Below are 15,907 nucleotides of genomic sequence, written 5' to 3'. Positions count from 1 at the left end.
AGACAGAGTGGGGAACAGAACAGGCGGATCTACTGAAATACACTGCTGAGGGGGGCAGTGGGCGAGACCGAAGAGGTCTGCTGTGCCACGTGGGTCACCTCCCTGGCTGGGGATCAAATTCATGCCATAGCAGCTGACAACAGCTTGATAGCACTGAGACTTCAACCTCCGAGCCACCAGGGAGGTCCAGAATGCATAACTCCTGACGGGAATGCCAGGCTGGATGGTGTCCCCTACTAGGCATAAACAAGGAGCTTAAAGATCTGACTTCATTGGCAAACATGCTGTGTCCCAGGGGAATGAGCCATAGATGAGCTGACCACGTGCACAGCACACAAAGCAAAAATGATTCCAGTGACACCCTTGGATTAACTAGCCATGAAGCCCTGAGCTCTCTAATTAGAGAGCCCAGAAATCCCCTTGTCACTTAAGTTGGTTTGAATTGGATTTTCCTGCTATTTGCCATCTAAGGATACAGGAGACCAGGTGGATGATGGGGCCATTTATCACCACGTGAAAGGCAGAAGGAGGAAAACAATTTCATCCTGAGCCTTCACAATCCTGCATCTTTGCTCAGAGTTGATCTTGGGCCTGGAATGACATCTCCCCATATTTGTGGACATGCTGAAAAGTCCTAACTCAAATGGTCCCATTATGAGGCTCCTTCCCAGGAAAGCCTCTGTGTACACCTCTCTGTCCAGGTCAGAATTCACCACTGCCCCCTGAGCTTCCATGGTATTTTGGCTGTAGCCCTTTAGACCATAGCCCTATCATAGCTTTTACTGCCTCGCATTCTGATTCCTCTACTGGGAACCAACCTGCTTAACAGTCCAGAAGATGTAATATTTGCCCTGTCCGTGCCCACAGCCCTGGGGCATCTGTAGGCGTGTGAACATCTCGAGTAAATGACAGTTTTGGGTCTTTCTGGTGGCACAAGGGGTTAAGTCTCAGCACTACGAAGCAATCCACAGCCACTGCAACACAAGTTCGATCCCCTGCCAGGGAGTTAAACCACTCCTGTCTCGCCCGCTGCTCCCCTCAGCAGAGTATTTCAATCTGCCTGTTCTGCTCCCCACTCTGTCTCTGGTGAATCCTCTCACCCCCCCGCACCTCTGGCCTACTACACCTCAGCTCTTGTGTGCATAAATAAATAAATCTTTAAAAACAAGGACAGGTCTCTCCCATATCCCATATTCTCCCCAAACTAATGTACGTACTTGCTACTCCATCCACTGTGGACTGAGGGAAACCTCTAGCTATCAGATCATGGATTAAGTTATAAAATATAAGCAATAGATGAAAGTACAGGAATGGGCAGCTGGGAACACATAAAAGTTGACTGAAGTACCTTCATCATAATGATATGAAAGTTGCTTCCTGGCCAAGTGGTGAAGGGCACACACATACACAAAACCTCTCTAGATATAGAAGATGGGTTTACAATTTCTGTTAGTGCTGCCGAAGACTGTGGGAAGAATCTAAAACCGGCACTACCCACACATAAGGTCGCATCATGCCCATCAATTTATTTTGATCTCATTGAAGGCGTTTTGGAGCGATGCTCAAGAAATAGCTCCACCAAAAGAACATTTAAATTATGTAAAGATGAACTCTGGTGATTTAAATCCATTAACCTTACATAATAAGCTTTCAAACAATGCACTGTCATTTCAAAATACAAAAAATAACTTTAATAATTTCAACTCATGAGAGATCAATCTTATCTCAATTTTTGCAGGAAAAAAAGTTGAATTGAAGAATAAGTAGTTATCACCCTCTAGTACATTCAGAAACTTGAATTGGATGGGAGAAAGTAAAAGTAGCCAAGCCTGGATCTATGATGTTAATTATGGATGATGAGGACAGATGTAATAAACGTTGAGTGCACTGCCCTGTGCCAGGTTTTATCTGAGATACTGAGGATACATCAGTGACCCGAAGAAGAGTGTTTCTTGAGCTCTTAGTAGGAGGCAAGCCCTGAGCTAAGTGCCCTGTGTACATTGACTCATTTCTATTTCACTCTTGCTATATTCTTAGCTGTCACATTATTCCTGTTTTGCAGATGCAGAAACTAACCTTCCCAGAGGTAACTTACCCAAGGTCACAGAGCCAATAAAGGAAGTTGGACACTCTGGGCCTATAAGATTCCAGAAGCAACACAACATTTGGGTATAAATGGCTACTGGAACTGTTTCATAGGTAAGAGACTCTGTCATTTAAATCTTGTTCACTCTTTGCTTTGCAAATTCTTATAGTTGGTGTAAAGGTCAAATTCACTTCAGTTCTACAAAATCTTTAACAAATTTAAATAGATCCTAGCCGATGAATTCTCACTGTGACATTGCTAATGATATACATTCATGGATCTAGAAAATGATGTGATACAGCGGTGCCTTGGTAAACTGTCTTTTACCACTTTAATTCAGTATTTTTAATATTGCCATCCTTTGCAAGTGCTGTGATATCCACACACCCTTGTACTATGTTTGCTTAATTGTCCATTTTTGCTTTGTTGTGCTTTGCACTGTTATTATTTTTTTTACACTGATGTCTTATTTGGTTCCCCCATATTCCTGCTATACGTGAAACCATCCGATATATTTCTTTTTTCCTTCTGGCTTATTTCACTGAGCATAATTCCTTCTAGCTCCATCCACATTGCTGCAAATGGCATGAGTTTACTGCAGGAGAGGAGGAGGGAGAGGGATTGGAGGGAGGGAGGGAGGAGCACAGGGGACTGGGGTGATGGTGCACAAGTGCAATGGGGAAGGAAATTCTATGGGGACTACACCTAAGGGAGTGGGGGGAAGCAAATATTGTTTAAAAATGAACAATGATATGGGCCTCTACTGGTGGCGCAGTGGTTGAGCACTGGGATGCCGGGCTGCCCACAGCCTCTGCAATGCTGGTTCGATCCCTGGCCGCCGGCGAGGGTCCCACACGGCATGCAGACCTCTCCTGCTGCGCCCGCTGCTCCCCTCAGCAGTGTATTTCGTCAGTCTGCCTGTTCTGTTCCCTGCTCTGGCTCTGGTGAATTCTCTCACCCTCCTGCGTTTCTGGCTATACCCAGTGCTTGTATAAATAAATAAATAAACCTTTTTAAAAAATGATGTAAAAAATAAAAAATTAAAATTAAAAAATTAACTCATTGCTTTTCCTTAATATTTCAAAGAAAACTAATAATAATATCACTACTCAAATAGAGAGCCGAGAGTCATTCACAATCAGGTGTGAAGTGTCTTACCTGCTCTAGGTAGTAGGGCTACAGTGGTGAAAAACAGATCTAAAGAACCCCCACCCTCACAGAGGGGTGACAGACAATAAACAAGATAAACAAAATAAATGTATTAGAGAGTAATCCATGCTAAAGGAAGAAAAGGGAAGGGGACAGCAAGTGTCAGTATGGAAGGGTTAAAATTCTAGATAGGGCAGCTAGGGAAGGCCTCACTGAGGTGACTTTTTCATTCTCCTCTCAGATGTTGTCCCCATAAAATTCCCACCACCGAGACACCCCTGAACCGTCACCATAGACTCTTGTGCTCTTCCCTCCCATGTTTCCATCCCTCTCCCTCTCCTTCCCCAGCTGAATGTCTCCAATTTATAGTTCGCCTACTGGTTTTGTCTCTTTTTTCCCTGATCCCTTGTTTGTTTTCCCTATGTGAAACCATCCTATAAGTGGAATCATCCAATATTTTTCTCTTTCCTTCTAACTTATTTCACTGAGCATAATCCCTTCCAGCCCCATCCATGTTGCTGCAAATAGCATGAGTTTATCTTTTTTGATTGCTGAGTAATATTCCATTGTGTATATGTACCACATCTTCTTGATCCAGTCATCTATTTTTGGGCATTTGGGCTGTTTCCATATATTAGCTCTTATAAATTGTGCTGCAATAAACATAGGAGTGCAGGTTTCCTTTTGAATTAATGTTTTTGTGACCTTTGGGTAGATTCCTAGAAGTGGAATTGCTGGGTCATATGGTAGCGCCATTTTTAGTAGTTGAGGAGCCTCTATGCAGCTTTCCATAGCGATTGGACCAGTTTGCATTCCCACCAGCAGTGGGCACCTTTTTCTCCACATCCTCGTCAGCATTTGTTGTTGCCAGTTTAATGTGTGCTCCGAGAAGGTGACTTTTGAGTAAAGACCTGAAAGGGACCAGCCACATGGGAATCCCAGAGAAAATCCAAGGAAATCCTGCAATTCAGGTAGCAGGAACAGTGCCCAGCCCTGAGGAATGAGTGTGCCTGGGTGTCCAAGGAAAAAGAGGTCATGGACAGAAGCAAGACTAGATAGGAAGCTACTGCAACAGTCCAAGCAAGAGATGATGGTGGCATGGACCAGAAAGATAAGGAATGATCAGATTCTGGAAATAGGAAGGTAGAGCCAACATTTGCTGATAGACAGTGTGGGGGGGTGTATATACACAGTACAAGAGGTGGGGGATGAAGGAAAACCCTAAGACTTTTGACCTGAGCAAGCAATTGGAAAGGATGGAGTCCAATGTTTCGTTCCTTCTTCCCTTTTTCCACCACTCCTCGTTCCTCCCTCACCTCCCAGATTTGAATTTCTGTCACTTACATCACATTCTCCCCACTCAATGGAAGAAACTTAGAAAGTACTGGTATTCAAAAGAAGAGATTTAAACCTTGCTTATTGTTTTGTTTACCTAAATCAAAAGAAAGAAGAAAAGAAAAACATCTGTGTGCTTCACAGTTCTGATTTTGTAATCGCGAATGATTACATTAGAAGAACGGTTTTCAGCCTTCAATTTCAGAATACTGAGATTCTATATATTATAAATAGACTAAATATACTCTGAATAGCATAAATACGCTGAAATTCTGCTAGTGTAATTCTGGTACATAGAACGGTGGCTGCTTATTGAGGAAAACAAGCTTTCTCAGAGGAAAGAAGCATTCTTGGCTCTTAAAATTTAGGTTATAAAGAGATCTATACTTGACAAACTAGTTGCTACTTTTGTCAGATGAATTAGTGCAATTATTTAGCATCATAAACTCAGACTTTCACCAATTTTACTTTTTCTGACTTACACTTAGTTCAAGGAGAGGACAGATTAAATAGAGTAAAACAAAAAAGAATAGGCAATGAATGATAGTTTCATGTGAGCCAAGACAGTAAGAAAAACAAGGTAATCTGATTTTATTTTAAAAGCTCACTTGTTACTTTAGTAATAAAATAGCTGTTATAAGGCCTGCCTGGTGGCACAGGGGTTAAAGTCTCAGCTCTATCAAGCTATCGACAGCCACTGCAATATGAGTTCATCCCTAGGCAGGGAGCTAACCCACATGGCACAGCAGACCTCTCCTGTCTCACCCGCTGCTCCCCTCAGCAGTATATTTCCGCCTGTTCTACTCCCCACTCCGTTTCTGGTGAATTCTGTCACCCCCACACTCATACCTTTGGCCTATACCCCAGTTCTTGTATTCATTAATAAATAATTCTATAAAAAATAAATAAAATAGCGGTGATATTTACGTTTATAGCCAATATTCTGGTCTCTGTAGAAAAATAATGTCTTTCTTTGACATTGATAAATCATTAAGCACTCATCTTACTTGTTTCAACATAAAAAATAACTTACTATCCTTATTAGTAAATAACCTGCTTTGCCTTCAACATATAAAGCAATTTATATCTAATACAATACATCCTTTTCATCACAGAAACATCAGTTTTAACTATGAAGTATGTTTACTTTTGCATTGGCTAGTGTAGCAAACTGAACATTTACAATATGATAAAAGAAAAAACTCTCATGTGACTACCTCTAAATAGATACTTCCTAATTCTGAAGCTTCAAAGCTGGCTTCTCCCCTGGGCTGCAGACAAGCCTGTGTGACAGTTTCCTGGAAACCACCAGTGCCAAGTCAAACTCATTTTTTGCCTCAAGCTGCCTCTATTTCTGTGCTCTGTATAGCTGTCACTTACATCCCCATCCACCTGGTCAACCAGGTTAAAAACTTGAATCATCTTTGACCCCTTTCTATCCTTCACTGTTTATATTCAATTAGTCGTCAGGTACTGTCCATGGAACGACTTCCAAATGGGCCCCCCTGCAACTGACACCTTCTTTTTCCCAGCTGCCTGAATTCATACCACTCAGATTTATGTATTGATAGTACTTGCTTAAAAACCTCACACACTATCTCCCATTTTGTCTGGAATAGCCTAAACTTAGCAAAGTACGCAGGGCTTCCGACATTTTGACCCTGACTCCACAACTGCTTCTTTTGTTTTGATTATTACCAGGGCTGAATGTATAGCAGTGAGTGAGTGATGACATAGAGTGGCCAGCACCGTCCAAAGAAGTATGACTGCTCATAGTTCCCAGGAGACTGTGCATAATCCCACACAGGACCACCTGGCAAAGTGCCAGATCAGTCAGGAGGAAGAGGAACTGGGAGAGAATATGACCCAAAGGCTTCATTGTGGTTTCTGAGAAAGCATGGGTGAGACAGAGTGGGAAGTTTGAGCAAGCTCAGGAAGGGAGTATGAATAATATCTGCAAGTTTTGGGCTAGAGGGTGATCTCCGATTATCCAGTACGTGGCCCTGGGGTGACTGAGTGCAAATACTGACTTGCTGTGTGAGAATTATATAAAGGAGCTGGTTGGGGGGTTGGGATTTGGATTGGTTGGTCCATGTATGAAAGGTGTATTGGCTACCCTCAGAATTAGTTCCTCCCTGGGTGCCCCTCAAGATGCCAAAGCATCATAAAATATATAAAATAAAAACATGGCTAATTCACACTTCCTATGGACGCTGCCTATACTCCTAGTAGCCCTAGAAGGTGGCCTTCTATAAGTTATGTAACACTCTGCTATCATCCATAATCCTGAGTAGCACCCCAAAATCTGATGCTATGCTACTATGATCCCTTCATTGTCCCTTCTCCCCACTAAAGCTAGTGACATAGGCAGCCAATCTTTAAGGTGGCTGGCAAGCTATGCTTGTGAACAGCCTCAAAACATGCAGTAGATCATCCACCTTTCCTGAGGATTTAAACTAAGAGCCACAAAAGAAAAGGAAACCACTAGTTGATGGCAAGGTGAACTGGAAGGCCCTGAAGTATATTCAAGACTCTTGCAAACAATGTGTGCTCTAGTACCCCACATCCCCTCCAAAATACTACAAATAACCCATCACAACCTATCTGGAGCTAGTGCCGGAGTATACTTGCTAGCTGTTTTATTTTTGTTTGCTTGTTTTCTTTAATGTTTCTCTCAAGTACTATGATTAACAAGAGATTCACAGTAACAAAACTATAAATCGCTCAGATTTGATCAAGTCTGGGATGCAGGGCACAATGATGCCTTTTTTAAGTCCCCAAAAGTGTGGCAAAGTGCTTTTAATTTCATAGAAACACAATCTAGCACAAATACAGCTTGCAGCTTCAATGACCATTTCAGCTTCTTTAAAAAAAAAAAAAGATTTCAGCTTCGTTTTAAGATCTACACTCCGCAGGAAAAAAACTTTGGCCAACTCACCAGCTGCAGCCCCGCCCCGGCTTCGCGCTGATCCAAAGCCACAGGCTGTCGATTGCTTCTGCCTGGACCGACCCATCCGGATCGACTGCTCCTGTCTGGCGCGTCGCCGAGCGCGGGAAAAGTTTCAATCCGGTTTGGCGGCCGCGGCGCCCGCTTGGTCCCTCAGAACTCGAAGCGGCCGCCGACCCCGCTTTCCTTTTCCCTCCGGGCGCCCGGAGGTGCCCCAGGGAAACGCAGCTCACGTCGCCGCCATGTCCGAGGCTTATTTCCGGGTGGAGTCGGGAGCGCTGGGGTTTGAGGAGAACTTTCTCTCCCTGGACGACATCCTCATGTCCCACGAGAAGCTCCCGGTGCGCACCGAGACCCCCATACCGCGCCTCGGCGCCTTCTTCCACGAGCGGGCCGGGGGCGCTGAGGCTGACGACGCCCTCCCGCAGGTGAGCCTGTGGGCGCGGTTTCCCGCCGGACACTGCGGCGCGGGGGCTCGGGGCGCGCGGGGGCCGCTGGGATCTGTAGTTTGGGCGGGAGGCGGCCCAGTACGCTGCTGAGCGTGGGTCAGCAGGTGCCCACGGGCGAAAGTGTCCTCCCTACCTGGCCTTGGGGAAACTAAACGTGGCCAGGGTCCAGGCTCCCTCTAGCAAGGCTTGCATTTTTGAAACTTGGGGTTCAGCAGTGTTCGCCCCGCCCTCTCTTCCCCTCCCTCATGTATTGATGCTTCAGGATTGACTTTTTAAAATTTTTTTTTTTTTATAGAGGCATGTTATTTATTTATTTGTTTGTTTGTTTATACAAGCACTGGGTACAGTCAGAAGCGTGGGAGGGTGAGAGAATTCACCAGAGCCAGAGCGGGGAGCAGAGCAGGCAGAAGGACCAAAGTACACTGCTGAGGGGAGCAGCGGGCGGCAGGAGAGGTTTGCGCGCCATGTGGGACCCTCCTCCGGTGGCCGGGGAGCAGCCGGGGATCGAACCGGCGCTGCAGAGGCTGCGGGCAGCTTCGCAACCCAGCGCTCAACCGCTGCGCCACCGGGGAGGCCCGACTTTTTAAATTTTTTTAAAAGATTTTTTATTTATACAAGAGCTGGGGTGTAGTCCAGAGGGGGTGTTTTTTACCCCACTTAGACTTGGGATAGCTAGGTCATGGATTTTTCAAGCTTCCTTTATGCCTTTTTAACTGCAGATTTCCTCTAACCACAGTTTTAATTGCGTTTTACAAGTTTCGATTAGTTATAATTTCATTATCACTGAGTTCAGGAGTTTTCTAATTTTCTGTGGCCAGAAAACAGTTGGAATTGGCTTCAGTCTTTTGGAGGTTGTTAAGACCTGCTTTACACCGCAACATAAAATCAATTTAACCATTCTATATATACTTGAAAAAAATGTGTACTATGAAGTCATAGTGTGCAATAAATAATCTATATCTGTAAATTAAGTTTGTTACTTCCTTTTTCGACCTCTTCTACATTCTTTTTTTGTTTGCTACTTCTCATTTATTAAAGAGATATGTTAAAGTCTGCTATGATTATAGATATGTCTGTTTCTCTTTTTACTTGTCAGTGTAGATATTTATATTTTTCTGGTGAATATAATGTTCCTTTTATCATTGTTCATGTCCCTCTTTATCTCTAGTAATTCTCCCTTCTTGATTACAGTTTATAATTTTTCCATCCTTCTGTTTTCAACCTTTCTCTGTCTTTATACTTAAGATATGTCTTTTGTAAGTATCATATAGTTGGGTTTTATCTTTATTTAGTTTGACCATTTTTAATTGGTGTATTTAATTCACTTACATTTAATTATTTATGTAGTGGTACTTATTTTTACCTCCCTACTATTTTTTCCTATCTGGTTTTTTTTTCCTATTTTTTTTAAATGTTTGCCCTCATTTATGTGTTATATATAGAAAATCTCATTTTGGGTCCTCTCTGGTGGCTCAAGGGGTTAAGACACTATCTACGAAGCTGTCCACAGCCACTGCAGCACAAGATCAATCCCCGGCAAGGGAGCTGCTCACATGGTGCAGAAGACCTCTCCTGACTCTCCCACTGCTCCCCTCAACAGTGTATTTCAATCAGTCTGCCTGTTCTGCTCCCCACTCTGTCTCTGGTGGATCCTCTCACCACCCCCATCCCCGCCCCGCACCTCTGGCCCGTAACCCAGTTCTTGTATGCATAAATAAATAAATCTTTAAAAAAAAAAAAAAAAAGAAAATCTCATTTTTCACTGGATTCAGACTTAAAGGTAGAAGCTCCCAGAAAAGACAGTCTCCGTCTCTTGGCCATCTGTTACTGCTGTTTTTCTTTGGCCTCTTTCACCCTCTTGGCCAAAAGTTTAGTGTATGACCTCTTGTTTTTATTAGTACGTTGTTTCTTCAAGGCCATACATCAGTGGCTGTATTACAGGACCTGGAGGAACAAGATGCTGAATCTTGGGCACTTGGTTCTAAGTTTCTTACTTCTCTGTTTAAAAACCTTCTCACACACATGTTGGTGGACATTGTCTTCTTTAAAGAGGGTGAAAAGTTTGTGAATTCCGCTAGCTCTTTTGGGCTCTGGGTGATGGGTTAGTCCAGGAATATCCTTCTCCCCATCTTTTCACAGTGACCCGTTGAGAGCATTCAGATTGACATCCACAATGCACATTTGCACTTTCCTTTACCAGCCATCATAGTCTGTAACAGGAAGGCCCCTTACTCAGAAGCAGGTGGACAAGGCCATGATTCAAAACTGACACCCTGAGAACAGGCACTATCGCTCACATGATGTGTCACACGCACTGTGTGTTTTTATTCTTGTCTGATGCAGGGCTCAAAGCTTGAATTCCCTCTGTGGCTGGCGAAAGGACTTTTTGACAATAAGCGGCGGATCCTTTCTGTAGAACTTCCCAAGATCTACCAAGAGGGTTGGAGGACCGTGTTCAGTGCAGATGCCAATGTGGTGGACCTCCACAAAATGGGACCGCATTTCTATGGCTTTGGCTGCCAACTCCTGCATTTTGACAGTCCGGAGAATGCAGACATTTCCCAGTCTCTCCTGCAGGCAAGTAAAGCATAAAACCTGTGGTGCTGCACAGTCTAAAGAGCCAGCTGTGGGCATTGCTCTCCCCGGGGAAAGTAGGTAATTTGCACATAGTTTATTATTACTCCAGGTCACTCTACAACTGGGTGATGCTTATCAGTCATACATACACACACACACAATTTTATGTATTTAAAAAATATTTGATGTTTACATAAATATTAAATATTTTTATTGACTAGTTTTAATATATGGTGTTTAAATTTACAGATGTGTGTGTATATGTATGTGTGTATGACTTATCTGCTACGCTTCAGAATTTCTTGCTAAGAGTTGGCACTAAGGAAATTTAGGAAATAAAAGGGTTTCCTGGGCTACAGGTGACAGGCACTTGGAAGACATTTTCAGCCCTCTCACAGGAATGGCCTGAAGCTTACTGCAAAAATACAAGCATTATTTAGTTATTTGTTCCCTTCCCTCGCTCTGGGGTTAAGACCTGGCTCCGCCATATACTAGCTGTGTGACTTAGCTTAGCAACTGGACCTTTCTTGGCATCAGTCTTCTCCACTAAGTGAAGATATAATGCCAAAATAATACAGTTGCAGTAAGATTATGGAGAATCATGTAACAAGTGAAACTTTTTATTATTATTTTCCATGGACAAAATGATGTTATACATATATTGCCATCCTTTATGATACAATTATACCTTGTCATAGTGGTTTTTTTTTTTATTGTTACTATTAGGAGGAACTATCCTTTCTACCTATTGTTTTACTTCCGCATTTCCAGCTTTATAAGAATATGTTTGCCCTCCCAGACTGCGCTGATGCCCTCCATAAAGCTTAAGGGTTCTTTGGCCTACTGCTGTTTTTAATGAAGATATTAAGGAAAAACTTTGTTGCTATTTATTCAGAAAAAGAAGTTAATACATAGACTATAGATAGAGCTTCTGAAACTTGCCCTAAAAATAAGGTCGATCCATTTGCCTTTTAATATCACCAGGATATATTCTTGAATTGAAAAACTGCCCCTTTTTTGTAAATGATATTTCTTTTTTCCATCACTGCTTTGAAGTGCTGCAGACTAGTTATTTCTGTATAAGGTTACATCCCCATGATGTTGGAGAAACTGAAGCAGGGATTGTGGTTTGGGCCCAGAACCCTGTGGTAAAATGGTACCCTGAGTAGACCTTAGGCTTCTCCATTCAGCACTCATACTGTAAAGAAATGGCATTCAACTGAATCCTTAGTTTTCTCTAGTTGAAATCTGTCTGCATGTCACCACAGTATATTTTTTTTAATTTATTTATTTATGCTTACAAGAACTGGGGTGTAAGCCAGAGGTGTGGGGGTGAGAGAATTCACCAGAGAGTAGGGAGTAGAACAGGCAGATCTGTTGAAATAAACTGCTGAGGGGAGCAGCGGGGATGGCAGGAGAGGTCTGCAGTGCCATGTGGGTTCCTCCCTGGCTGGCCGGGCTCAAACTTATGCTGCAGTGTCTGGTGGTAGCTTGATAGAGCTGTCTTTAACCCCTGCACCACCAAGGAGACCCCCGCCACAGTACATTATCATGGTCTTTGTTACCAATCACAATAATGGGTCATGCTTTTTAATCCCCTTCTTTAGACATTTATTGGACGTTTTCGCCGCATCATGGACTCTTCCCAGAATGCTTACAATGAAGACACTTCGGCACTGGTAGCCCGGCTCGACGAGCTGGAGAGAGGCTTATTTCAAACAGGGCAGAAAGGACTGAATGACTTTCAGTGCTGGGAGAGGGGGCAGGCCTCTCAGATCACAGCTTCCAACCTCGTTCAGAACTACAAGAAGAGAAAATTCACTGACATGGAAAACTGAAGGCCAGAATGGATCTTCGAGACTTACCCCTCTCTGTGTCTGATAGGAGCCTGGTTGACCTCATAATGGACCAGAATCACGTCCCATCTACTGCCTGGCTTCCTGTAGCTGTCTCGGAAGTGGTATCTGATTAGGAAAGGATGTCCCAGAGGATTTTCCTAGCTCTGATTCTTCCAGGACTATCTTGCCTTGCTGACCTGTGGTCTAGACCTACTTAACCCAAGAACCCAGAGTTGAGGAGAAATCAGAGTCCTCCATGAGTACGGATCCTTGATCTAAACATCACAATAGTGTTGGGATGGGGGCCCCTGTGTGTCAAATGTCCTGACTCACTGACTCCAAAGGACAGGTGAAACTCAAGCCATCTTAGTCTGTTCTCTAACTGTTCTCTTGAGCCAAATTGCTTAAGACTAAAGCTTAATCTTCCTCATGGTTGCACAAAGGACAGTACCCTCAGAATGCTGGCCTTAATTTTAAATATCTCCTGCACCTGTCTGTGGGGAGTTATCTCACTTTTGCATAAGTCACCCCAAGAATAGGGAATGAAAAGGGGGAGTAAATGAATGGCATGACGTTCACTGAAGGGAAGACACTGCTTTTCTTCTCTCTCTTCAGGGCTTTGTGAACTGGACTTCATGTAACTGTAATTACCTAGAGGCGAAATGATTAAACTGAGCTTGTAGAGAGCACCCCCAGTTACTCCATCCCCCTCCTAGAAAAGCTGTCAGGGAGTCATTTGGAATTGCAAAGTAGTTATTAAAGGGTGTTAACCAGCCCTTACCCTTATTACATCAGGAAATCAGGACTTAACGGTTGCCAGTGATGGAGAGTCCTGTTTGAGAAGCTCAGGTGGCCCATGTCAGTGGGCAAGGAACACCGAATATATTTTGTCAGTAATTTTTCAACAATATTACATAGAGGATCCCTGATCACTTACTGAAAATCTATTTGAGCAAAAGCAGAGAACCCTTCCTCTGGAGATCAAAGCGGGAGCCTCAGGCTGAGAGGACACAGCTTTCCCTGGGACCTGCAGGACTGTTTGAAGGGCAGTTTTCTCCACCCCTTCCCACTTTCTGCAACTAGAAAATTGTCTGTTGCTGGAAATTACAGAGATTTGTGTATCCAGATTGTGTAGATGTCTTGGTGCAAACAAAGAATGTCAGAGATGCTTTTAAAATGCCTGTTTTATGATGGAATTGATATTTTTATAATTGCATTTTGGTGCTAAATAAATGATCCATTTGCACATGAATACTATGCAAATACTATCTCTGAACTCTAGTAGTACAGATGATCATGCAAGGCTATCAGAATTTTGTCTCTGATCGTATTTAACAATAACGTCCAAATAGATCCATGTTTCAGCCACTCCTCTTTTGTTTGTTCGGTACTCCTAATCCCAGGTTCCTTCTCCAGAGGAACCGGCCATGTACTGGGAAGGTGGGGCTTCCATTACTACCACAGCACTCGCCTTTAGCCAAGGCTCCCGGAAATAATTCATCAAGTGAAAAAAATCGTTTAAGTCTTGGATGTGTTATTTTCACAGAGAGCTTTGCATTTAAAGTCAGTCCTAAGGCGGTTGCCATTTTTTTCCACTATTAAAATAAATTTGCTCAGGGGCCATGTGCCAGGAATACATGAGTAAAGGAGAATTTATTCCTTGTTCTAAATTTTGAAGTCTGTAGCCTCTGAAGCCCTTTTCCAATTTCCAGTTTGCCTTCAAGCCTGTTAATGACAACCCCTCTCCCCTGCAACTCTCCCTCAATTATCTTTTGGATTATTACATTTGGTCCCTTCAAAGAGGTGAATTTTTCAAGTCAATGGATTGACTCAGTGTAATGGCAGGAGGACACGGAGCAGGATCTCTATGACCCGAGCAGACAGGTGAAGGAGTCCTGGAGCACTCAGTGGCTTTTGCAGGTACATGGCAGGCAGAGGTGCCGGGGGGCTGGGAGGCTGGCTGGCCTCCCAGCCCCCAGCAAGTCTTCCCTTTACCTGGGCTCTCCGGCATTCTCTGGTGGCCCTGTTCTCTGCTGCTCTCATAGTTCTGGCATCCCCATGATGCCACCCTTATAAGCTCAGCCTTAGCCCAGGTGTACCCACTTAGGCATGCCCGCACCCTACTGCAGGTGCCTGCCATCAGGCATGCATTCAGAACCGCAAGGATCCATCATCAGTCCTAATGGCGGACGGGCAGAAAAGCCTGATACTTCACTTACCCTACAATCCACCCCCTCAGGGTTTTCTGCCAGAAAGTCTATATACATGTCATATACATTTCTCATGGTAATATGAACACTGCAGCCATGGCCCACAAAAGCGAATGAAACACATAACAAAATACAACAGAACACAAATGAGTCCAGGCAGGGCACCAACCTAGCGGCAAAAGACAAGATCATTGGCACCAGCAGATGATCCACCACTTTTGCTGCCGAAGGCACTGCTCACACAAGGGAGGGGAACCACTCAGGCACTTGACTTCGCTTGCCAGGAGCCATCAGGCTTCCTGGCCTTCTCCAGCTGTGGTCTTGGCCACAAGCCACACCTCATCCACCCCCAGGATGCACTCACTCTGGGATTGACGATTCTGTACTTTGGGGGTAATCGCCCAATCCTCAGTGTTTCTGTCTGCTGTTGCTCCAACACTTGGCTTTCATAGCCACCAATGTGACACACAGACCCCTGCACTCAGGCCAACCCATTGCACAAGCACATGGGCCGGGGATTTGTGGATACAAGCTCCACATGCGGCCTCTCTTGGGTCCCCTCTTTGGCTGTGGGCTCCACCACAAGCCATGTTCCCCAAGGATGGGTTCCTCAGCTCCTTACCCTTACTCAACAATAAGCAGGGCGTCACCCACAGGTGATTTTAAGAGACTCACTGGCCTTCTTCAACATATTCAAGATGCTTAACAGCCACTTAGGGCTTCCCAATCTCAGCACCAGCTTTAGCCTTTCTAAGTTGGCTTTTTCTCTGCCTGGCTGCAGAGAACTTGGCGAGGGCTTCCTCCCTCAGCCAACCTGGGCTCTTATACCAAGGCCCACTGGCCATGCCTTGATTTTTATCTCCTGGGGTTTATAAACGATACCACCTACCCCCAAGGCCCCAAAACGTATCAACCTACCAAGGTTCCTCCGCCTTCTGGTGGGATTGTCAGTCCAAGTACTTTAGTCCAAGTCCGTTGGCCTCTCCCTGCATCAGCACTGGTGAGCTCCGAATCATGGTCCTTTCTTCCCCAATGATTCTGCTGCCTCAGGGGTCGTTGGCTGGTCCTCTCGGGCCATCTCCTCCAGGCAAGGTCTCCTCCCATAATTCCCGGACCTTGTCCACCTGCTGTGCTGCCATGACGCCTCCAGCATTGTCACAGGCTCTTGGGCTGCTACTCCTCAGTCCCTCCAAAGGTCTTCGGAGCCGTCTGCATGGATCATCCTGCCGACTTACGCCAATTGTAATGGCAGGAGGAACAGGAGCAGGATCTCTATAACCCGAGCAGACAAGTGAAGGAGTCCTGGAGCCCTCAGT

The 15,907-nt window shown here is 44.4% G+C and overlaps 1 protein-coding gene across 1 annotated transcript; it reads left to right on the top strand.

The window, feature by feature from the left end:
- Positions 1-7,613: 7,613 nt before the first annotated feature.
- GINS3 (GINS complex subunit 3) lies at positions 7,614-13,876 on the top strand. The gene is made up of 3 exons (XM_037518135.1): positions 7,614-7,945; positions 10,310-10,543; positions 12,151-13,876. The coding sequence occupies exons 1-3, from the start codon at positions 7,760-7,762 to the stop codon at positions 12,379-12,381; spliced, it is 651 nt and encodes a 216-aa protein (XP_037374032.1). The 5' UTR covers positions 7,614-7,759; the 3' UTR covers positions 12,382-13,876.
- Positions 13,877-15,907: the final 2,031 nt, after the last annotated feature.

Source organism: Talpa occidentalis, unplaced genomic scaffold (assembly GCF_014898055.3).
Source record: "Talpa occidentalis isolate TD23 unplaced genomic scaffold, MPIMG_talOcc4v2.1 talOcc4.17, whole genome shotgun sequence".
In the NCBI taxonomy this organism is placed as follows: domain Eukaryota; kingdom Metazoa; phylum Chordata; class Mammalia; order Eulipotyphla; family Talpidae; genus Talpa; species Talpa occidentalis.
This window is presented reverse-complemented; position numbering and strand designations above follow the sequence as displayed.